The sequence below is a fragment of the Heptranchias perlo genome, chromosome 16, assembly GCF_035084215.1.
Source record: "Heptranchias perlo isolate sHepPer1 chromosome 16, sHepPer1.hap1, whole genome shotgun sequence".
Taxonomy (NCBI): Eukaryota; Metazoa; Chordata; class Chondrichthyes; order Hexanchiformes; family Hexanchidae; genus Heptranchias; species Heptranchias perlo.
Window position 1 is genome coordinate 62338987 of NC_090340.1, and position 23490 is coordinate 62362476.

Sequence of the window (23490 nt, forward strand, 5' to 3'; positions counted from 1 at the left end):
AGCACTCCCTCAGTACTGCACTGGAGTGTTGGCATAGATTATGTGCCAGAGTCTCTGGAGCAGGGCGTGAACCCACGACCTTCTGACTCAGAGGCGAGTGTACGAACATACGAATTAAGAGCAGGAGTAGGCCATTCGGCCCCTCGAGCCTGCTCTGCCATTTGATAAGATCATGGCTGATCTGATTGTGACCTCAACCCTACTTTCCCGTCTACCTACTATAACCTTTGACTCCCTTGTTAATCAGGAATCTATCTAACTCAGCCATAAAAATATTCAATGACCCTGCCTCCACCGCTCTCTGGGGAAGGGAGTTCCACAGACTCATGACCCTCTGAGAGAAGAAGTTTCTCCTCCTCTCCGCCTTAAATGGGAGACCCCTTATTTTTAAACTGTGGCCCCCAGTTCTAGTCTCTCCCACAAGGGGAAACATCCCCTCAGCATCTACCCCTTCTAGTCCCCTCAGGATCTTATATGTTTCAATAAGATCACCTCTCATTCTTCTAAACTCCAGTGTACACAGGCCCAACTTGTCCAAACTTTCCTCATAAGATAATCCCCATATCCCAGGAATCAGTCGAGTGAACCTTCTCTGAACCGCCTCCAAAACAATTATGTCCTTTCTTAAATAAGGAGACCAAAACTGCACACAGTATTCTAGATGTGGTCTCACCAATGTCCTGTACAACTGTAGCAAAACATCTCGACTTTTATATTCCATTCCCCTTGCAATAAATGACAACATTCCATTTGCCTTCCTAATCGCTTGCTGTACCTGCATACTAACTTTTTGTGATTCATGTACGAGGACACCCAGATCCCTCTGTACCTCAGAGTTCTGCAATCTCTCTCCATTTAAATAATATACTGCTTTTCTATTGCTCCTGCCAAAGTGGACAAGTTCACATTTTCCCATATTATACTCCATCTGCCAAATTTTTGCTCACTCACTTAACCTATCTGTATCCCTTTGCAGACTCCTTATGTCCTCTTCACAACTTACTTTCCTACCTACCTTTGTGTCATCAGCAAATTTAGCAACTGTACATTCAGTTCCTTCATCCAAGTCATTGATATAGATTGTAAATAGTTGAGGTCCCAGCACTGATCCCTGTGGCACTCCACTCGTTACATCTTGCCAACCTGAAAATGACCCATTTATGCCTACTCTCTGTTTCCTGTTAGCTAACCAATCCTTTATCCATGCTAATATGTTGCCCCCTACATCATGAGCTCTTATTTTGTGTAGTAGCCTTTGACGTGGCACCTTGTCAAAAGCCTCCTGGAAATCCAAGTACACCACATCCACAGGATCCCCTTTATCCACGTTGCTTGTTACTTCCTCAAAGAACTCTAATAAATTAGTCAAACACGATTTCCCTGATTGCATTGAGATTTTCTAAGTGCCCTGCTGTAACCTCCTTAATAATAGATTCTAGCATTTTTCCAATGAAAGATGTTAAGCTCACTGGCCTGTAGTTTCCTGCTTTCTGTCTCCCTCCTTTCTGGAATAGAGGAGTTACATTCGCTATTTTCCAATCTGATGGGACCCTTTCAGAATCTAGGGAATTTTGGAAAATTAATACCAATGCTACTCACAGAGTCACTGCTGACACCTAGATGCAGCACTTGTTGTAGGGACAGCTACAATAGCCCTCTGCATCCCTGGGTGTAAATTCACCCAGGGCTCCTGCTTTGATCACTGTCCAGAAAACAGTATGTGTATCTGGTCCAAACAAAAAACCTGGTGCTCCCTGAAATTGGATTGGGCTCAGCCGTGACTCTCCCATAGTCGAGCAGCCTGTTGCTATTCCAACCTCACACAAGAGGAATGGTCACTTGGGGAGGATATACTGGAAAAGGAAACATTTGCAGGGCTACTGGGAAAGAGCAGGGGACGTGGAGCAAATGGGATAGCTCTTTCAAAGAGCTGGCACAGGCAGGATGGGCCGAATGGTCTCCTTCTGCGCTGTACGATTGTATGTACCAGAGGGCAACTGGTGGTGGTGGTGGAAACTGTCTCGCACCCCCTTCCCTCCCAGCCTGGGGTCGGCGCCTTCCGGAGAGGAGAGGAAATCAGACTGAAACCTTCTTTTAATAAAAAAGGACAATGTTTTCTACCAGTGTCGGCGATGAAGGGGTTAACGACCTTCCTCCAATAACTGCAGTTTTCTGCGTGTTGTGCTTGCTGAACACGAAACCAGAACCTGCTTCGATTCAATTGCCGAACAAAAAAAAAAATAACACAGATGCAAACGATTTGCAATAAATTGGGTCAGAATTAGATGGAAAAATCTGCAGAGAGAGAGAGAGAGACACACAACAAGCGGCGGCTGGTCTGCAGCAATTCGAGATGTTTCTCCTTATGTATAATATATGTTTTTTTTAAATTGAATTTTTTTTCTATTAAACTGTTAGCAGTTATTTGAAAAACTAGAAATTCTGACTGTGCATGAGGAAGATTTAAAACACACACAAACCCGGCGGGGAGATTGCGTTAAGAGATATTACTGAAAAGCCTTTTGCTAATTTCAGCCTCGGATATCCACATAATGAAACTAACACCTGAAAGAAAATGGGTTTAAAGCCCATTTTTTTTTTGTTGCTGTATATTTCCCCCTCCCCCCCCTCCTAAAGCTCTGAGTTTTCTCGTGGGACGTTCCTGAGTTGCATAAAACCTTGATCTGTCCCAATTCACATCCATCGATCGCTCCTCCCCGGGACACGGCTGATTGGCAGCATCAGAACCGCTGTAACAGCACCCGAGGAGTAGGCGCTGGGGACTAAGGCACGGTCTGTGGATCATCGCTTCACCTTCTCCATAATCTACCTGGCTTCCCAGCAAAGGGTTATTTCACACAGTTTCTTCCCCCTCCCCTCCCAGAAATAAATAAAAGGGCAGGTGGGAGACAGACAACAAACAAACAAACAAACAACCAGACAGACAGATAGGTAAAAGGAGCCTCTCACTCAAGCATTTTTACACAGTAGACTATCACCGATCAGAATGGGTGACCAGAATTGTTGGGGCTACGGAGATGACAACGGTGAGCTATTTTTTTTTAATGTTTTATTTTAATTGGAATTTCTAAACTTGTGAAACCAGGATGTTGTGCCAGTGACTAATGTAGGTCGTGCAATTTATGTCATTGGGAGATAATGTATAGTAAGTGATCTGATTTCTAAAACCTGAGCCTGCTCTGAACCCGACTGACTGACTCGCTCTTTAATCTTACTTAAATACAGAATGTCCTGAGCATCAGCAATTTAAAGAAAGATGTTTCCTCCTGCCCTGTGTTAGCGGTGGAGCCTCCCTCCTTTTTATTGTAGATTTTAAAAGTTTTATTAAAAGCAAAATACTGCGGGTGCTGGCAATCTGAACTGAAAACAGAAAACACCGGAGAAGCTCAGCGAGTCAGGCAACATCTGTGGCGAAAGAAACAGAGTTAACGTTTCAGGTCAAAGACCTTTCATCGGATTTTTAAAAACCTTTTTAACATCTTCCTGTTCTGACGAAACTTCCCTTTTTAACACGCTGCCTGACTTGCTGAGCTTCTCCAGCATTTTCTGTTTTTACTAAAGTTTTATTACGTAGTTATAATTGTATTCCATTCCATGCCTGAATTCTCTCCTTTTTTAATATGTTAGTTTTTTTTTCACGCTGTGAGTTGTTCTGATCTGGAATTCACTGCCTGAAGCAGATTCAATAATAACTTTCAAAAGGGAATTGGATAAATACTTGAAAAGGAGAGAGCAGGGGGAAGTGGGACTAATTGGACGGCTCTTTCCAAGAGCCGGCACAGGCACGACGGGCCGAGTGGCCTCCTTCTGTGCTGTGATTTCTATGAATTCTGTCTTCTGTTAACAGGCCCCTTGAACTGGTACAAGGATTTCCCAGTCGCCCAGGGGGAGCGACAGTCCCCCATCGACATTGTGCCCGCTGAGGCGGTCTACGATGCCAGCCTCAAGCCCATCTCTATGTCCTACAGCGCCTGCACCTCGATGTCTATCTGCAACAATGGGCACTCCGTCATGGTGGAGTTCGAGGACTGTGATGATAAGACAGGTGAGAAACGGAGGGGAGGGGAGGGGAGGGAGTGAGGCCACCATAATGTTGCTGTATCAAAGAAAGAACTTGCATTTATACAGTGCCTCTATTAGCCTTTTATATCTAGGGGGCTAGAATATAAAGGGGAGGATGTTTTGCTACGGCCAAATAAAGCCCTGGTTAGACCACATCTGGAGTACTGTGTACGGTTCTGGGCACCGCGCCTTTAAAAAGGATATCGTGCAGATTCACCAGAATGTTATCAGGACTCCAAGGGTTAGATTATGAGGAGAGATTACATAAACCCGGCTTGTATTCCCTGGAATATAGAAGGTTAAGGGGTGATTTGATTGAGGTTTCTAGGATTTTGAAAGGATTGATAGGGTAGAGAGGGAGAAACTTTTTCTGCTGTTGTGGGGGAGTCTCGAACAAGTGGACGTAACCTTAAAATCAGAGCCAGGCCGTTCAGGACAGAAGTTAGGGAACTCTCTTTTACCATCCTTTGCGTGAAGAAGTGTGGAACTCTCTCCCTTAAAAAAAGCAGTAGATGCTAGCTCAATAATAATTTTAAATCCTGAGATTGATAGATTTTTGCCAGACAAGGGTGTTTAGGGATAGGGAGCCAAGGTGGGTAAATGGGGTTAGGATACAGATCAGCCATGATCTTATTGAGGGGCTGAATGGCCTCCTCCTGTTCCTATGACCTCAGGACGTCCCAAAGTGCTTTACAGCCACTGAAATACTTTTGAAGTGTAGTTACTGTCACTTAATAAGCCAAGATGGCCAGGTACAGTAGACTGTCCACTGTGAGGCCACATCACGACTAGGGTTACTGCTAACCTTCAAAAAAGAAAAGAAAAACCTTCATTTATATAGTGCTTTTCACGTTGCAAAGCGCTTTACAGCCAATGAAATACTTTATCTTGAAGTGTAATCACTGTTGTAATGTAGGAAACGTGACAGCCAATTTGCGCACAGCAAGATCCCACAAACAGCAATGAGGCAAATAACCAGGTAATCTGTTTTTAGTGATGTTGGCTGAGGGATAAATATTGGCCAGGACACCGGGGAGAACTCCCCTGCTCTTCTTAATAATGCCGTGGGATCTTTTACATCTACCTGATGAGATTAAATTTGAATCTTGCTTTATTTTAGCTTCTCTGCAGAGAGTATTGTGCGTAGATTGTTAATCAGTTTGATCAAATATAGAAAGGAACAAGGTATGACCTATATTTAACGAACTCAGTAGCTTCTAATCTCTTCTGTGTGGGGAAACCTGTGCACATTGGGACCCCATGCGAAGGGTGGCCTACTGCTAGAGACCCCTGTCCCAACTTCCCGAAGACACATCCAATGAAGTACTCTTGAAGTGTAATCACTGTTGTAAGGTAGGAAACGCGGCAGCCAATTTGCGCACAGCAAGATCCCACAAACAGCAATGTGATAATGACCAGATAATTTATCTTAGTGATGTTGGTTGAGGGATAAATATTGGCCCAGGACACTGGGGAAAACTCCCCTACTCTTCTTCGAATAGCGGCTGTGGGATCTTTTACATCCACCTACGAGGGCAGTCTGTTTAACGTCTCATCCGAAAGACGGCACCTCCGACAGTGCAGCACTCCCTCAGTGCTGCACTAAGAGTGTCAGCCTGGATTATGTGCTCCAGTGTACCCAAAAGAAAATAAACAGTGGGATACATTTTTCATTAGTATAATGCAAAAGAAATAATAGGATAGTAAGCCAACAAATAATCAGAACGCCAAAGGTCTCTCCGACCCCCAGAATTCTTTCACAAACCCTCGGTTTGAAAATCGAAACCTTAAAGGTGTTTTTCCATTGTTTGTCAGTTTGGATCAGTTGGTAGAACTCTCCTGAGTCAGAAGGTTATGGATTCTAACCCCACTCTCGAGACATGAGCACAAAATCCAGGCCGTCACTCCAAGTGCAGTACCGAGGGAGTGCTGCCTTTCGGATGGGATGTTAAACCAAGTCCCCATCTGCCCCCCCGCCCCCCCAACCCCAAGGTGGGAAAAGATCCCATGGTACTATTCAAAGAACGGTAATTGCTACCGGAGTCTTGGCCAATATTTCTCCCTCAATCAGTCACCTTAAAAAAAAAAAGATTAATTAATTAGTCATTCGTTCATTGCTGTTTTTGGCACCTTGCTGCGCACAAATTGGCTGCTGTGTTTGCCTACATAATAACAGCGACTACACTTCAGAAAATAATTCACTTGATTGTGAAAAGTGACGAGATGTACTGAGCAAGTGATTAGACGTGGTACATAAATCAACAGCACCTCCATGAAACGAAGAGTGAAGTACTGCAGGTGCTGGAAATCTGAATTAAAAACAGAAAGTGCTGGGGACAGCGAGCAGGTCCAGCACCATCTGTGGAGAGAGAAACAGAGTTGACTTTTCCGGATGACTTTCCTGTTTTTACCTTTCCCACTTTCCCCCCCCCTTCTTCCCTGGGCCATTGGCGAAGGCAGAACATCCAGGGTTCAAATGGTGAAGTTACAAGACCCCACAACAAGCGTGTCGCAATTCTGCATGTTTTTAAAATTAATTCTCGGAATGGGGGCATCGCTGGCTTTTATTGTCCGTCCCTGGTTGCCCTGAGGTGGTGGTGGTGGTGGGCGGCCTTCTTTCTATAGAAACATAGAAAATAGGAGCAGGAGTAGGCCATTCGGCCCTTCGAGCCTGCTCCACCATTCAATAAGATCATGGCTGATCCTCTATCTCAATACCATATTCCCGCTCTCTTCCCATACCCCTTGATGCCTTTTGTGTCCAGAAATCTATCTAGCTCCATCTTAAATATATTCAGTGACTTGGCCTCCACAGCCTTCTGTGGTAGAGAATTCCACAGGTTCACCACCCTCTGAGTGAAGAAATTTCTCCTCATCTCGGTCCTAAATGTCTTACCCCGTATCCTGAGACTGTGACCCCTCATTCTGGACCCCCCCCCCCCCCAGCTAGGGGAAACATCCAGTCTGTCTAGCCCTGTCAGAATTTTATACGTTTCAAAGATTCTATAGTGGCTTGATGCAACCGAAGGACTTGCTAGGCCACTTCAGAGGACAGTTAAGAGTCAACCAGTTGGTGTGGGGACTGAAGTCGCACATAGGCCCAGACCGGGTAAGGACGGGAGGTTTGATTCCCTAAAGGGACATCAGTGAACCAGTTGGGGATTTTACGAAAATCTGACAGCTTCATGGTCGCTTTTATTGGTTTAGTCCAGGCCTGTGGATTACTAATCCAGTAACATAAAACCACTACACTACAAATTTGTTGTCCAGATGTTATCTTGCTCCTTGTTGCCCAATCTGCCATTGGTGAACGCTCTGTCTTTGCTGTCCTGGGCTCCCCTTCCCAAATCCTTCCACGTTGCCATTTCCCTCTGTGTTTAGGAACTGGAGGAGGCCATTCAACCCCTCGAGCCTGGTCTGCCCTTCACTTAGATCACGGCTGATCTGTATCTTAACTCCATCTACCCGCCTTGATTCTGTAACCCTTAATACCCTTACCCAACAAAAATCTGTCAATCTCAGTTTTGAAATTTTCAATTGACCCCCAGCCTCAACCCTTTTGGGGGGAGAGAGTTCCAGATTTCCACTCCCCTTTGTGTGAAGAAGTGCTTCCTGACATCACCCCTGAACGGCCTGGCTCTAATTTCAAGGTTTTGCCCCCTTGTTCTGGATCCCCCACCACCAAACCAGAGGAAATAGTTCCTTTCTATCTGGAACTGGATAAATACTTGAAAGGAAAAAAATTGTAGGGCTATGGGGATAGGGCGGGGGAGTGGGACTAGCTGGATTGCTCTTGCATAGAGCCGGCGCGGACTCGATGGGCCGAATGGCCTCCTTCCGTGCTGTAACCTTTCTATGATCTACCCTATCAACTTCTTTGTAATCATCTTAAACACCTCAATTAGATCATGCCTTAATCTCTACACTTGAGGGAATAAAAGCCTAGTCTATGCAACCTTTCCCTTTAACCCTGGTACATCCTGTTTTTTTCCCCCCCCTGTTCAGTTCCTGCCGAGTTCCATCACCTTATCGAGCCATCTCCCTACCCAAGGAGCTCTACAGAAATTAAAGCGATTGGTGAATTATGTAAAATACTCCCCCTTTTTCAGGGGGAGGGAATGGAAGGTGCAGGTTGCAGAAGTGTGGTGTTGAAAGGGTTAACTTTAAAAAAATATATCAGCAACGTTTTGCCAGTTAATTATTTATTTAGAAACGGCTGTACCATGTATTCACACAGAGTCGGGGCTATAGCTCACTGGGGTGTCATTTTCTCATAGAATTAACTACAATCTCTTTTTAAGCCCACGATTAAAGCTTTAATCACGTTGCAGCACAGACTTGACTCAATGCCGTGTCAGCAGAAAACGTTCGTTCTCGCTCGCTCTCTCTCTCTCTCTCTCATTTTAGAAAAAAAAGTGAGTCTTTATTACAAAGGACACAACTTAATTCTTTCCTTCTTCACCAAGCCTCTCTGTGACTGTCCTTACTGTTACTCATGCTCCTGGTTATGTACCATGTCTATATTCAGGACCTGTTAGATAGATCGCCCCTCCTTACTTCAATTTACTCCTTTTAAGTTATCCCTTTCTCTGCCGTTCTTACTTTGACTCGAGATACTGAACGAGCGCACGGTGTTGCAGCACACGATCAGGCCATTTGGCCCATCCAGCCTGTAGCAGTGTTTTTCTTCCTCATAAACCACCTAGTCCAATCCCACACTCCTGCTTGCTCCTCATACCCCATTGATATCCCACCCAGTTTAATCCCACTCTCCTCACTCCCCATACCCTTTAATAATCCTCTTTATCAACCAACCATCAAATTTCATTTTAAAAATAATTTATGGAATCTAATTTGCGGTGGAGAATTCCCCATTCTAACCTCTGTTGTTTGCTGGAAACTGCTCTCCTTTCCAGACACAGGCAAAACCAAGACAAACCGCCCACCAGAGCCAGCAAGCCAGAGAGAGAGAGAGAGAGAGAGGTTTCGAGTTTCCACTTGAGTATCCCTCTCTTACAATTGGTCTTCGAAACTTTTTAAAAAAAACACTTCATGTCTGTTTAAACAGTTCTTACAAAGTCCTTAAGAATCTTTGATGGCGTTTTGATGGCCCCTCATCATGTTGTGCATGTTCCCATTGCTTCTCCCAATGGGTCATTGTTAATTCCGATTTGCTGATCACCTGGTATACAGGCTTCCTTTTGTTTCCAACGTCCTCGGTGTTGATCGGTTTTTGCATTAAAACAAAAACATGGCCCCACCAAGTCTGGAGCAGTTGCCTCTTTCAATGGCAGTGAGTGTTGACCACCTGCTGTCGGTTTTGCATTAAAACAGAGACATGTCTGAAGCATTAATTCTCCGAGGTTCCACGGTGTATGTGTTGTTGATTTCGTCTGGTGACCTCTCAACTATCCTTCCATTTTAGGATTATAGTCAATGGCCAAAGTTTTCCCATACTCTGTTTTTCTCCGGGCTTTGGGGGATCTGTGAATTTTGAGAATCTGACACCTCCCTCTGCTTGAACTTTTTATTTTCTGAATCTCTTCAATTATATTTTGTGATTGTCCTAAATTTGTGCCTTCTCACCAAGGACGTGGGACAGGAACACCCATACTTCGTGAGACGCATGCCCCCAGAGTTGTGTTATACTGACTCAGTATCACACCTCCTAGCGAATGTACCCACTGAGCCATGGGGGCTGTCCCTCTGCCTGTGTAAAAGGGTAGACTGCGTCTTGATATTAAGGGGAACAGATAGGGTGGATAGAGAGAAACTATTTCCGCTGGTTGGGGATTCTAGGAGTAGGGGGCACAGTCTAAAAATTAGAGCCAGACCTTTCAGGAGCGAGATTAGAAAACATTTCTACACACAAAGGGTGGTAGAAGTTTGGAACTCTCTTCCTCAAACGGCAATTGATACTAGCTCAATTGCTAAATTTAAATCTGAGATAGATAGCTTTTTGGCAACCAAAGGTATTAAGGGATATGGGCCAAAGGCAGGTATATGGAGTTAGATCACAGATCAGCCATGATCTTATCAAATGGCGGAGCAGGCACGAGGGGCTGAATGGCCTACTCATGTTCCTATGTCCTATGAACCTGTGACACCTCTTGGATATTGAAGAAATGGCAATGTCAGTAGTTTTTGCCCCCTCTGTCTTGTATCTGTGATGGTCCTTCAGTTTCTCTTGAAGTGTAACAGATTCGCACTCCTGACGATTGGACTATTTCACTTGTAATGCCTTGTTCGACAACTCTGCTGCCAGTATCCTAACTCGTACCAAGTCCCGTTCACCCATCACCCCTGTACTCGCTGACCTACATTGGCTCCCGGTCCGGCAACGTCTTGATTAAAAATTCTCCTCCTTGCTTTCAAATCCCTTCATGGCCTCGCCCCCTCCCTCTCTCTCTAACCTCCTCCAGCCCTACAACCCTCCGAGATCTCTGTGCTCCTCCAATTCTTGCTTCTTGCGCGTCCTCAATTTTAATCGCTCCACTATTGGTGACCGTGCCTTCAGCAGCCTCGACCCTAAGCTCTAGAATTCCCCCTCCAAACATCTCCGCCTCTCTCTCCTCCTTTAAGACGCTCCTTAAAACCTACCTCTTTGACCAAGCTTTTGGTCACCTGTCCTAATATCTCCTTATCTGGCTCGGTGTCAAATTATATTTGATAATCACTCCTGTGAAGCCCCTTGAGACGTTTTAGTACGTTAAAGGCGCTATATAAATGCAAGTGTTTGTTGCTTCATGAGTTGATGGCACAGGTTTGAGGTTGTTGTTAATGGTTTTTCTTTTGTGAATTCAGTGGGTGCTAGAAAATGAAACATTTTCAATTTCAGGCACCCAGTCTCAGCCACACCCCGCCCGAGTTCTCTTTTCTATTGTTGGGGCATAAAACGGGTTGATTCGTTGTCGCCTGTTTTGTGCTACTGCCCAAGGCCAGTTTCACCCCCATGCTCTCTGTCCTCCAACCATTATTGTTCATAGTCGGCTAAAAGGGTTAAATTATGAGGACAGGTTGCATAGACTAGACTTCTAGTCCCTTGAGTTATATAAGATTAAGGGGCGATCTAATTGATCAATTAGATTGCCCAGATTGAACAGGCTGGGGCTTTTTTTTTCTCCTCTAGGAAAGGGAAGACTGAGGGGTGACCTGATGATAGAGGTCTTCAAGATTATGAAAGGGTTTGGTAGGGTAGACGTAGAGAAGATGTTTCCACTTGCGGGGGTGACCAGAACTAGAGGCCATAAATATAAGATAGTTACTAATAAATCCAATTGGAATCATAGGATCATAGAATGGCTATAGCACAGAAGGAGGCCATTCGGCCCATCGAGTCCGTGCCGGCTCTATGCAAAATGCAATTCAGCTAGTCCCACACCCTGCCCTTTCCCCGTAGCCCTGCAAATTTTTTCCCTTTAAGTACTTATCCAATTCCCTTTTGAAAGCCATGATTGATTCTGCCTCCACCACCCCCTCAGGCAGTGCATTCCAGATCATAACCTCGTCACTTTTTTGGTTCTTTTGCCAATCACCTTAAATCTATGTCCTCTGGTTCTTGACCCTTCCACCGACGGGAAGTTTCTCTCTATCTACTCTGTCTAGACCCTTCATGATTTTCAATACCTCCATCAAATCTCCTCGTAACCGTCTCTGTTCCAAGGAGAACAACCCCAGCTTCTCCAGTCCATCCATGTAACTAAAGTCCCTCATCCCTGGAACCATTCTAGTAAATCCTTTCTGCGTCCTCTCTAAAGCCTTCACATCCTTCCTAAAGGCAGTTCTGCACACAAAGGCTAGTGGAAATCCGGAACTCCCTCTCCCCCCCCCCCCCCAAAAAGGCTGAGGGTCAATTGAAATTTTAAAACTGAGATTGATAGATTTTTGTCGGGTAAGGGTATCAAGGGTTACGGAACCAAGGCGGGTAGATGGAGTTAAGATACAGATCAGCCATGATCGAATTGAATGGCGGAACAGGCCTGTTGGGCTGAATGGCCTCCTCCTGTTCCTGACTCTTCTTCCCACCCTACCCCAGTTCAAGGGGACACTATTCTCTATTCTCCTCCCTCTCCTGCCAAGATCTCCGTTTCTGGCTTTTTTTTTCTGTATTCTGGTGTCGGCCATGGCTCAGTGGTAGTGCACTTGCCTGAGTCAGAAGGTCGTGGGTTCAATTCCTACTCCAAACACTTGAACATATAATCTAGGCTGGCATTCCAGTGCAGTACGGAGGGAGTGCCGTCTTTCGGATGAGACATTAAACTGAAGCCCCGTCTGCCCTCTCGGGTGGACGTAACAGATCCCATGACACTATTTTGAACAAGAGCAGGGGCATTGTCCCCAATGTCTTGAGCCAATATTTTTCCCTCAACCAACATCACCGAAACAGGTTATCTGGTCATTATCGCGTTGCTGTTTGTGGGATCTTGCTGTGCACAAATTGACTGCCATGTTTCCTACATTACTACAGTGACTACACTTCAAAAAGTACTTCATTGGCTGTGAAGCGCTTTGGGACACCTTGAGGTCATGGAAGGCGCTGTAGGAATGCAAGTTTGTTCGTTTGTTCTTCTATTAATACCTGTGTGTCTTACTACAGTCGCAAAGGTCTTTGGTGCGACCTCACATGGAGTACTGTGTACAGTTTTGGTCTCTTTATCTAAGGAAGGATATACTTGCTTTGGAGGCGGTCCAACGAAGGTTCACTAGATTAATTCCTGGGATGAGAGGGTTGTTCTAGGAGGAGAGGTTGAGTAGAATGGGCCTATACTCTCTGGAGTTTAGAAGAATGAGAGGTGATCTCATTGAAACATATAAGATTCTGAGAGGGCTTTACAGGGTAGATGCTGAGAGGCTGTTTCCCCTGGCTAGAGAGTCTAGAACTAGGGGACGTAGTCTCAGGATAAGGGGTCGGCCGTTTAGGACTGAGATGAGGAGAAATTTCTTCACTGAGGGTTGTGAATCTTTGGAATTCTCTACCCCAGAGGGCTGTGGATGCTGAGTCGTTGAATATATTCAAGACTGAGAGCGATTAGATTTTTGGACCCTCGGGAATCAAGGGATATGGGGATCGGGCGGGAAAGTGGAGTTGAGGTCGAAGATTAGCCATGATCTTATTGAATGGCGGAGCAGGTTCCAGGGGCCATATGACCTACTCCTGTTCCTATTTCTAATGTGTGAGTGGGATGTAAAACAGTTGTGCTGCCCCAATGCTGCAGCTCGCTGTGTTGCCCTGTCTGTTCTTGCTATTTTTTTTTTCATTGCGCGCCCTTGCTGGGCACAGTTCCACGGGTGCCTTTGTGGTTCTTTTCCAAGTGTGAGGCCAACTGGTGAGAGTTGGAAGTTATCCTCCCGGGTTGGGGAGTGGGGTGGGGTTTGATTAATTCTCTGGGATATGAGTGCCGATGGCGAGGCCGGCATTTATTGCCCCTTGAGAAGGTGGTGGTGAGCCGCCGCCTTGAACCGCTGCAGTCCGTGTGGTGACGGTTCTCCCACAGTGCTGTCAGATCGGGAGTTCCAGGATTTTGACCCAGCGACGATGAAGGAACGGCGATATATTTCCAAGTCGGGATGGTGTGTGACTTGGAGGGGAACGTGCAGGTGGTGTTGTTCCCATGCGCCTGCTGCCCTTGTCCTTCTAGGTGGTAGAGGTCGCGGGTTTGGGAGGTGCTGTCGAAGAAGCCTTGGCGAGTTGCTGCAGTGCATCCTGTGGATGGTGCACACTGCAGCCACGGTGCGCCGGTGGTGGAGGGAGCGAATCACCGATGAGGCGGATCCTGCCATCGCCAAAAACCTATGCGCGCACTTTCCAGCTGCAGACGGATTTGCGGCCCTCCCCTCCTGGCCCAGGGGCCCTGACTCCAATTGTAACGCCCCTTACTGCTGGCCCCAGCCACAGAACATGAAAGGAACCTGGGACATTTTGACTTTGACATGGCTTCTTCTTATTTTAAATGAAGGTGGGAGGAGGAGAACATAGCGGCAGACATGTAGTCACAGGTAATCAGAAGCCTCTTTAAGGATCACTTTTCATTCTGTGGCTCGTTAACTCTGATTTAATGAAAGGCCTCGGATGATATAAACCTTGACGGGGGAGTTCTGACATCCTTTGAATCGCTTGGTTTGGGTTCTAATCTCTTGCTCACTCTCTTGGTTTGGGCAAAATGGAAAAACCCTAAGCTAAAAGTAGTGGCAAATTACAGGATTGAAGACTGGAGCTATTATTATGTGATGTTGGTCTCGAACGATGTAGCTGAACACAGTAAAGGACTTTGCGTTTTTCTTTGTTTATAACTTTTTGAGTATAATAAACTAGTCAGAAAGCAGTGACAGACTCTATAACTTCAATAGAAAATAAACCACACGCACGACAGCCATGACTCTCGGAGGGCGGCACTCTCGCCTCGGAGTCAGAAGGTCATGGGTTCAAGTCGCACTCCAGAGACTTGAGCACAAAATCCAGGCTGACACTCCCAGGGCCGTCGCCGAGGGAGGGCCGCGCCAGTGCGTGTCGGTCAGATGCTCGTCCGTGGAGGGAATTACGTTTGAGCCCCATCCTGTCTTCGCTTTCCAGCGGGGCGGGGGGGGTGCCGGATTGTGATCGGCAGTGGGAGGCCCCCGGAGGATATTATTTTTTCCTCCTCTTCCTCTTCCCCCTCCCTGCCCAGGAGAACTAAGGTCAATTAAAGCATGTCTAATGTCAGACCGGCTGAGCTCAACTCACTAGGATCGAACCTGGGAGCTTCTAATCTGGCTCAGTTCCAAACTGTGTGGACCATGTAGCCATTAAACTATGGGGGTGGTGGCGGCAGGCTAGGTGGTGTATATGTGTTGGATTTGCAGTTCTAAAGTGAACTCTGAACCTGATGTACACACTGTACAAAAATTATTGCATGTACTTAGGACCTCATGCAGTTGATAAAGAGTGTGCTATCTCTGGCTCGGGGTTGCCAAGCCTCCAAGATTGTCCTTGAGTTTCCAGGAATTAAAGATTAATCTCCAGGACACTGCTACGAGCAAAAACCAGGGAGAAAAATCAGAGGGGGCATTAAACGAAAATTGTGTGTTTTTTTTTCATTTTCTTTGAACGCTTATTAATTATTCAAAAATATTGGAGTCGGGATTAAAAAGGCCGTTTGCCTTTGACAGTCAAGAATCGTCCAACCCGGTAACGAAGAGTCTGTTGGCTTTCCGATTGGCCGTGGGATGAACTTGTCGGGCGACCAATGGCGGGGGAGCTTGGGGGGGGGGGGGGGGGCGGGGCGGGGCAGTTGGAGGCGGGAGGTCATAAGAACGTAAGAATTGGGAGCAGGAGTACGTCAGACAGCCCCTCGATCTGTTCGATAAGATCGTGGCTGATCTTCGGCCTCAACTCCACTTTCCAGCCCGATCTCCGTGTCCCTCGGAATCTTGTACGTTTCGATAAGATTGATGAAACCTCCAGGAATACGACCGACCAGAGTTGGCAACCCTGTCTCTGGTCCTGAAGTTTGACCTCCCCTCCATGTTTTTGAGTGCGTTTTTTTTTTGTTGTTCGTCCCTAGTTGCCGTGAGAAGGTTGGCGGTGGGCCTTATTGTTGAACCGCTGGTAGCGGTTTGATACAACTGAGTTTCTTGCTCGGCCGCTTCAGAGGGTGGTTAAGAGTCAACCACTTTGGTGTGAGACTGGAGTCACGTATAGGCCCAGACTGGGTAAGGTTTCCTTCCAAGGTCTCTGGATTATTCCAGGTCTCTGGTTTACTGGTCCAGGAACCATTATACAACGCCTTTGACTGTCAAGCCTCTTGACACTCGCTGCTTAGCTTCACACAAGGAGTCAGCGCCTTCAGAAGAGGAGCAGAGTAAAACAAGAGGGTAAGAAGTCAAAAAAAGTACCCCGTTTAGACAATTTCCATCTCCATCCCAGGCCAATTGCCTTTCAAAGCTCTACGTGACGCTCAATGATCCGGCTGAAAAATATGCAGGTGCGGATGTCAGTGGAAGAACAGAATTGCGATGCTTCCCATTGCCGAATAGCGTGTGACATTCGCTGCCCGGCCCGACCTGTGAAGCGTACTGGAGAGCTCCTGCCTGCAGGGGGCTGTACCACAGCATTGAGTCACTGGAAGAGGGGGAAAAAGACGAGGGTAGTGGCGGAGAAAGGGAATTGCCTTTTGAGAACAGTGATAGAACAGTGTCCCAATGTGTTAAGATGTATTTGTCCTCATTTGCTTGACTTTGCATTGTTGCTTCTCTCTACTTGCTTTCCAAACCAACATGGCACCCTAGCTTCTATCCCAGTTTGAATAGTCAATGTTGTAATTGTCATTTTTATGTCTTAACAAAGCATCCTCCTGACTCTGATTTCCATTCTTTCATGCAAATTTTTTTCTGTTTGCGTTTCAATGTAAATATTTCCTCAGCACCCGGGGACTGAGTGGTGGTGTCCGATTTGCACAGGTTTCTAATCACCTCTGGGACCTGCACACGATGTTTGTCTCCTTCATTTCACAAACATAGAACTGCCCGCAATTCAGGTCCTAAACAGCTCGAAATGCTGAGGGTTTTGGCCAATGTGGAAAATGGAAACACCCAGTGATGGGGAGCCACAGGAAGTTACCGGCCATTTGGCCCATCGTGTCTGTGCCGGCTCTTTGATAGAACAATCCTAAAACTAATCTCACCGCATCCTCCCACCCCCATATCCCTGTATCTTCCTCTGCTTCAAATATTTATCCAATTTTCCTGTAAAAATGGCAATGGTTTCTGCCTCAAGCATTTCATGTTCCAACAACCCTCTGGGTAAAGACATTTCTCCTAAACACTCTCCTCACCCCCTTAGTAATCATTTTACATTAATGACCCATCATTGACTCCCCAACCTAAGGAAATGGTCTTTCCCTATTCACTGTATCAAAACCTTTTGCCGTTTTTAAAAAAAAACTAAATTTAATTTCCTCTTAACCTTCTCCGCTTCAGTGGAAATAGTCTCACTATCTCAAGTTTCTCCTTTGTAACTATAGTGTCTCATCCCTGGTATCATCAGAGGTGCCTGCTCACCTCTCCACAAACACTGCTGCCCAAATCCTAACTCGCGCCAAGTCCCATTCGCCATTCACCCCTGCGCTCGCTGACCGACATTGGCTCTCGGTCTGGGAACGCCTCGATTTTAAAAATTCTCATCTTCGTGTTCAAATCCCTCGCCCCTCCCTATCTCTGTAACCTCCTCCAGCCCTACAACCCTCCGAAATCTCTGCGCTGCTCCCAATTCTGGCCTCTTGCGTGTCCCCGATTTTCATCGCTCCACCATTGGCGGCCGTGCCTTCAGCTGCCTGAGCCCTAAGCTCTGGAATTCCCTCCCTAAACCTCTCCGCCTCTCTCCTCCTTTTAAGACGCTCCTTAAAACCTACCTCTTTGACCAAGTTTTTGCTCACCTGTCCTAATATCTCCTTATGTGGCTCGGTGTCAAATTTTGTTTGATAATCGCTCCTGTGAAGCACCTTGGGACGTTTTACTACGTTAAATGTGCTGTATAAATGCAAGTTGTTGTTGCATCCAAAGCCTATGAGAATTTGGCACCAAATGAAGATCTACATGGCCCAATAGAAGATATATTTAGCATTTATTTTATTTATTTAGTGTCCCATTTACTGGGACCTGAGAAGCTGTGAAGTTTGAGATCCTGGGACTCGAGGCCGAATCAAATTACTGAAATAAGACTTCTGTGCCATTTGATGCGCCTAAATTATTCAGTGTAGCTCTCGTGTACCTGCTCCGTTAGGGGGAAGGGGGAATGTTGCCTGATTCCTTCCACATTGTAGGAAGGTAGGAATAGAAGTAGGCCATTCAGCCCCTCGGGCCTGTTCTGCCATTCTATTAGATCATGGCTGATCTGTATCTTAACTCCATTTACCCGCTTTTGTTCCTTATCCCTTTTTAGCTACAAAGATCTCAGTCTTAAAATGTTCAATTGATCCCCAGCGTCCATAGCATTTTTTTTGGAGGAGGGAAAGAGAGAGAAAGAATTCCAGATTTCCACTCCTCTTTGTGTGAAGACGTGCTTCCTGACATCACCCCTGAACGGCCTGGCTCTCATTTTAAGATTATTCCCTCTTGTTCTGGACTCCCCCCACCAGAGGAAATAGTTTCTCTCTATCTACCCAATCGCATCCCTTTATCATTTTAATACCTCAATCAGAGCTCTCCTCAACCTTCGACACAAAGGGGAATACAAGCCAAGTTTATGCAACCTGTTCTCATATAATTTAACTGTTTTAGCCCTGGTATCATTCTGGTGAATCTGTGTTGCACCATCACCTCGGTGGACGAAGGAACCTGGTGCTCCTTAAAGTAAGGGATCAATAAGTGGGGTGTGGCAGTGAGGTGTTGGTTTGGGTGTGGGGAGGGGGGAGGGGGGAGGGGGGAGGGGGGAGGGGGAGAGGGGGATGTGTCCCTGATTAGAATAATCAGACGTGGACTCTGGATGGCGTGGACGTGATGGACCGAATGGTCTTTTCTTGCTCTGTGTGGCGGGATCTAAAGCCTTTACTTTCTGGATTTCCCAATTTTATTTTTTTCATCGCTCCACCATTGGCGGCCGTGCCTTCAGCTGCCTAGGCCCTAAGCTCTGGAATTCCCTCCCTAAACCCCTTCTTTTTAAGACACTCCTTAAAACCTATCTCTTTGACCAAGCTTTTCATCACCTGTCCTAATACCTCCTTTTGTGGCTCGGTGTCGCATTTTTTTTCTCATTACGCACTTGAGAAGCGTCTTGGGACGTTTTAATTACGTCAAAGGCGCTTATCAAAGAAGGTTCACTCGGTTATATGAGGAGAGGTTGAGCAGATTGGGACTCTACTCATTGGAGCTCAGAAGAATGAGAGGCGATCTTATTGAAACATATAAGATTGTGAAGGGTCTTGATCGGGTGGATGCAGTATTTTCCTAACATCAGTGGTAGGAAAATTATTGGAAAAAATTCTGAAGGACAAAATTAGTCTCCACTTGGAGAAGCAAGGATTAATCAGGGATAGTCAACATGGCTTTGTCAAGGGAAGATCATGTCTGACTAATTTGATTGAATTTTTTGAGGGGGTGAGTAGGCGTGTGGATGAGGGTAACGCAGTGGATGTGGTATACATGGATTTCAGTAAGGCCTTCGATAAAGTCCCCCACAGGAGACTGGTCAAGAAGGTACGAGCCCATGGAATCCAGGGTGCCTTGGCACTTTGGATACAAAACTGGCTTAGTGGCAGAAGGCAGAGGGTGATGGTCGAAGGTTGTTTTTGTGACTGGAAGCCTGTGGCCAGTGGGGTACCACAGGGATCGGTGCTGGGTCCCTTGCTGTTTGTGGTCTACATTAATGACTTGGATATGAATGTAAAAGGTATGATCAGTAAGTTCGCTGATGATACAAAGATTGGTAGGGTGGTAAATAGCGAGGAGGATAGCCTCAGTCTGCAGGACGATATAGATGGGTTGGTCAGATGGGCGGAACAGTGGCAAATGGAATTTAACCCGGAAAAGTGCGAGGTGATGCACTTTGGAGGGACTAACAAGGCAAGGGAATACACAATGAATGGGAGGACCCTAGGCAAGACAGAGGGTCAGAGGGATCTTGGTGTGCAAGTTCACAGATCCCTGAAGGCGGCGGAACAGGTAGATAAGGTGGTAAAGAAGGCATACGGGATACTTGCCTTTATTAGCCGAGGCATAGAATATAAGAGCAAGGAGGTTATGATGGAGCTGTATAAAACACTGGTTAGGCCACAGCTGGAGTACTGTGTGCAGTTCTGGTCGCCACACTACAGGAAGGATGTGATCGCTTTGGAGAGGGTGCAGAGGAGATTCACCAGGATGTTACCAGGGCTGGAGCGCTTCAGCTATGAAGAGAGACTGGGAAGATTGGGTTTGTTTTCCTTGGAGCAGAGGAGGCTGAGGGGGGACATGATTGAGGTGTACAAAATTATGAGGGGCACAGATAGGATGGATACTAAGGAGCTTTTTCCCTTCGTTGAGGGTTCTATAACAAGGGGACATAGATTCAAGGTAAAAGGCGGGAGGTTTAGAGTGGATTTTAGAAAGAACTTTTTCACCCAGAGGGTGGTTGGAGTCTGGAACTCACTGCCTGAAAGGGTTGTGGAGGCAGGAACCCTCACAACATTCAAGAAGCATTTGGATGAGCACTTGAAATGCCATAGCATACAAGGCTACGGACCAAATGCTGGAATATGGGATTAGAGTAGACAGGGCTGATGGCCGGCGCGGACACGATGGGCCGAAGGGCCTCTATCCGTGCTGTATGACTCTATGACTCTATGACTCTATGATGTTCCCAAGGATGGGTGAAACTAGAACTAGGGGGCATAATCTTAGAATAAGGGGCTGCTCTTTCAAAACTGAGATGAGGAGAAATTTCTTCACTCAGAGGGTGGTGGGTCTGTGGAATTTGCTGCCCCAGGAAGCTGTGGAAGCTACATCATTAAATAAATTAAAAACAGAAATAGACAGTTTCCTGGAAGTAAAGGGAATTCGGGGTTACGGGGAGCGGGCAGGAAATTGGACATGAATTTAGATTTGAGGTTAGGATCAGATCAGCCATGATCTTATTGAATGGCGGAGCAGGCTCGAGGGGCCGATTGGCCTACTCCTGCTCCTATTTCTTATGTTTATAAATACTAGTTGCAGAATGGATGAGCCAAAATGGCTGGCTTGGCTTTTCGTGTCCGTCTTTGCGCGCTGTGACGTGGTTCTAAAACTCGGACCTGTTTTTTTGATCCCGCAGTGGTCAGTGGCGGCCTTTTGGAGAACCCCTATAAACTGAAACAGTTTCATTTCCACTGGGGAAGGAGAGGCAGGCGAGGGTCTGAGCATACTGTCGATGGCAAGTCGTACCATGGTGAGGTAAGCAAGCATTCCTCGGATTAAATACCGGTTTGGGGGTGTATTTTGTGTTTTATTATTCCCTCGCCAAAAGGGGCTGACTCCCGCTGGGTTTCGGTCTCGCGGCGATCCTGATGGTTGACGGTTCCTTGATCTCAACGAGCTCGGCCAATCATTTCTTCTCTTCTCTCCGTTGCAGCTTCACTTGGTTCACTGGAACTCGACAAAGTACAAAACCTTCGGGGAGGCTGCGGTGTCGCGTGACGGGCTGGCTGTGGTCGCCATATTCCTGGAGGTAGGTTATTTTTTTTTTTCCTTTCTTTTCTTTTTTTTATTAACGGCGAGAACGCAAAATCTTTCTCGTGATCGAATCGAGTTTAGTCAATTCTGCCCACGACACCAATGCAAATATCGGGGTGACTCTCTCTGTCCCGGCCTAGTGCTTCCAGTGGAGCAGCGATACCAGGCAGCAGCCAGAGTGCGTGTCACTCACTGAACCACCGACTGCCGCTGAGGCTGAAGGCAAGGAGCCGCAGATCTGTCACAATCACTGCTACAAACCTCTTCTTTTGTAGAAGAGAGAATTTGCCGTTGTATGGTGCCTTTCACGACCTCAAGACGTCCCAAAGCGCTTTACAGCCAATTAATTACTTTTGAAGTGCAGTCACTGTTGTAATGTGGGAAACGCAGCAGCCAATTTGCGCACAGCAAGATCCCACAAACAGCCATGTGATAACGACCAGATAATCTGTTTTGGTGATTTTGGTTGAGGGATAAATATTGGCCCAGGACTCTTCAAATAGCGAGGTGAGAGTGACTGCCCTTGACATCAAGGCAGCATTTGACCGAGTGTGGCACCAAGGAGCCCTAGTAAAATTGAAGTCAATGGGAATCAGGGGGAAAACTCTCCAGTGGCTGGAGTCATACCTAGCACAAAGGAAGATGGTAGTGGTTGTTGGAGGCCAATCATCTCAGCCCCAGGGCATTGCTGCAGGAGTTCCTCAGGGCAGTGTCCTAGGCCCAACCATCTTCAGCTGCTTCATCAATGACCTTCCCTCCATCATAAGGTCAGAAATGGGGATGTTCGCTGATGACTGCACAGTGTTCAGTTCCATTCGCAACCCCTCAGATAATGAAGCAGTCCGAGCCCGCATGCAGCAAGACCTGGACAACATCCAGGCTTGGGCTCATAAGTGGCAAGTAACATTCGCGCCAGATAAGTGCCAGGCAATGACCATCTCCAACAAGAGAGAGTCTAACCACCTCCCCTTGACATTCAACGGCATTACCATCGCCGAATCCCCCACCATCAACATCCTGGGGGTCACCATTGACCAGAAACTTAACTGGACCAGCCATATAAATACTGTGGCTACAAGAGCAGGTCTGAGGCTGGGTGTTCTGCGGCGAGTGACTCACCTCCTGACTCCCCAAAGCCTTTCCACCATCTACAAGGCACAAGTCAGGAGTGTGATGGAATACTCTCCACTTGCCTGGATGAGTGCAGCTCCAACAACACTCAAGAAGCTCGACACCATCCAAGATAAAGCAGCCCGCTTGATTGGCACCCCATCCACCACCCTAAACATTCACTCCCTTCACCACCGGCGCACAGTGGCTGCAGTGTGTACCATCCACAGGATGCACTGCAGCAACTCGCCAAGGCTTCTTCGACAGCACCTCCCAAACCCGCGACCTCTACCACCTAGAAGGACAAGAGCAGCAGGCGCATGGGAACAACACCACCTGCACGTTCCCCTCCAAGTCACACACCATCCTGACTTGGAAATATATCGGCCGTCCCTTCATTGTCGCTGGGTCAAAATCCTGGAACTCCCTTCCTAACAGCACTGTGGGAGAACCGTCACCACACGGACTGCAGCGGTTCAAGAAGGCGGCTCACCACCACCTTCTCGAGGGCAATTAGGGATGGGCAATAAATGCCGGCCTCGCCAGCGACGCCCACATCCCGTGAACGAATAAAAAAAAAAAAAAAATAGTGCCATGGGATTTTTTATATCCACCTGAGGGCAGACGGGGCCTTAGTTTAACATCTCATCCAAAAAAAAACAAGACCTCCCTCAGTACTGCACTGGGAGTGTCAGCCTGGATTATGTGCCCAAGTCTCTGGAGTGGGGCTCGAACCCACAACCTTCTGACTTGAGGCGGGAGTGCTACTAACTGAGCCACTTTATGTAACCTGTTGCAAACCTGCCTTTTCACGATCGTACGCGTGCGATCGTACGCGTGCAGAGGCAATATTTACCGTAGTTCTTGGCCAACCTCCTAACTTTCAACCTTTTGTAAATTTCAGCTCATCCAAATATCCTAACTCGCACCGTCCCATTCACCCATCACCCCCTGTGCTCGCTGATTGACTCCCGGTCCAGCAACAACTCGAATTTAAAATTCTCATCCTCGTGTTCAAATCCCTCCATGGCCCTCGCCCTCCCCCCCTCCCTATCTCTGTCACCTCCTCCAGCCCTACAACCCTCCGAGATCTCTGCGCTCCTCCAATTCTGGCCTCTTGCGCATCCCTGATTTTAATCA

General features: G+C 46.8%; 1 protein-coding gene across 1 annotated transcript in view; it reads left to right on the top strand.

Annotated features, from left to right (window-relative positions):
• The first annotated feature begins 2659 nt into the window (after positions 1–2659).
• Positions 2660–23490, top strand: part of ca7 (carbonic anhydrase VII) — a 38505-nt gene continuing 17674 nt past the window's right edge. Inside the window, exons 1-4 of the mRNA XM_067998181.1 lie at positions 2660–3047; positions 3869–4066; positions 20843–20961; positions 21140–21235. Of these exons, the coding sequence (XP_067854282.1) occupies positions 3008–3047; positions 3869–4066; positions 20843–20961; positions 21140–21235 (453 nt within the window). The 5' untranslated portion in view covers positions 2660–3007. The remainder of the gene's footprint in view (positions 3048–3868; positions 4067–20842; positions 20962–21139; positions 21236–23490) is intronic.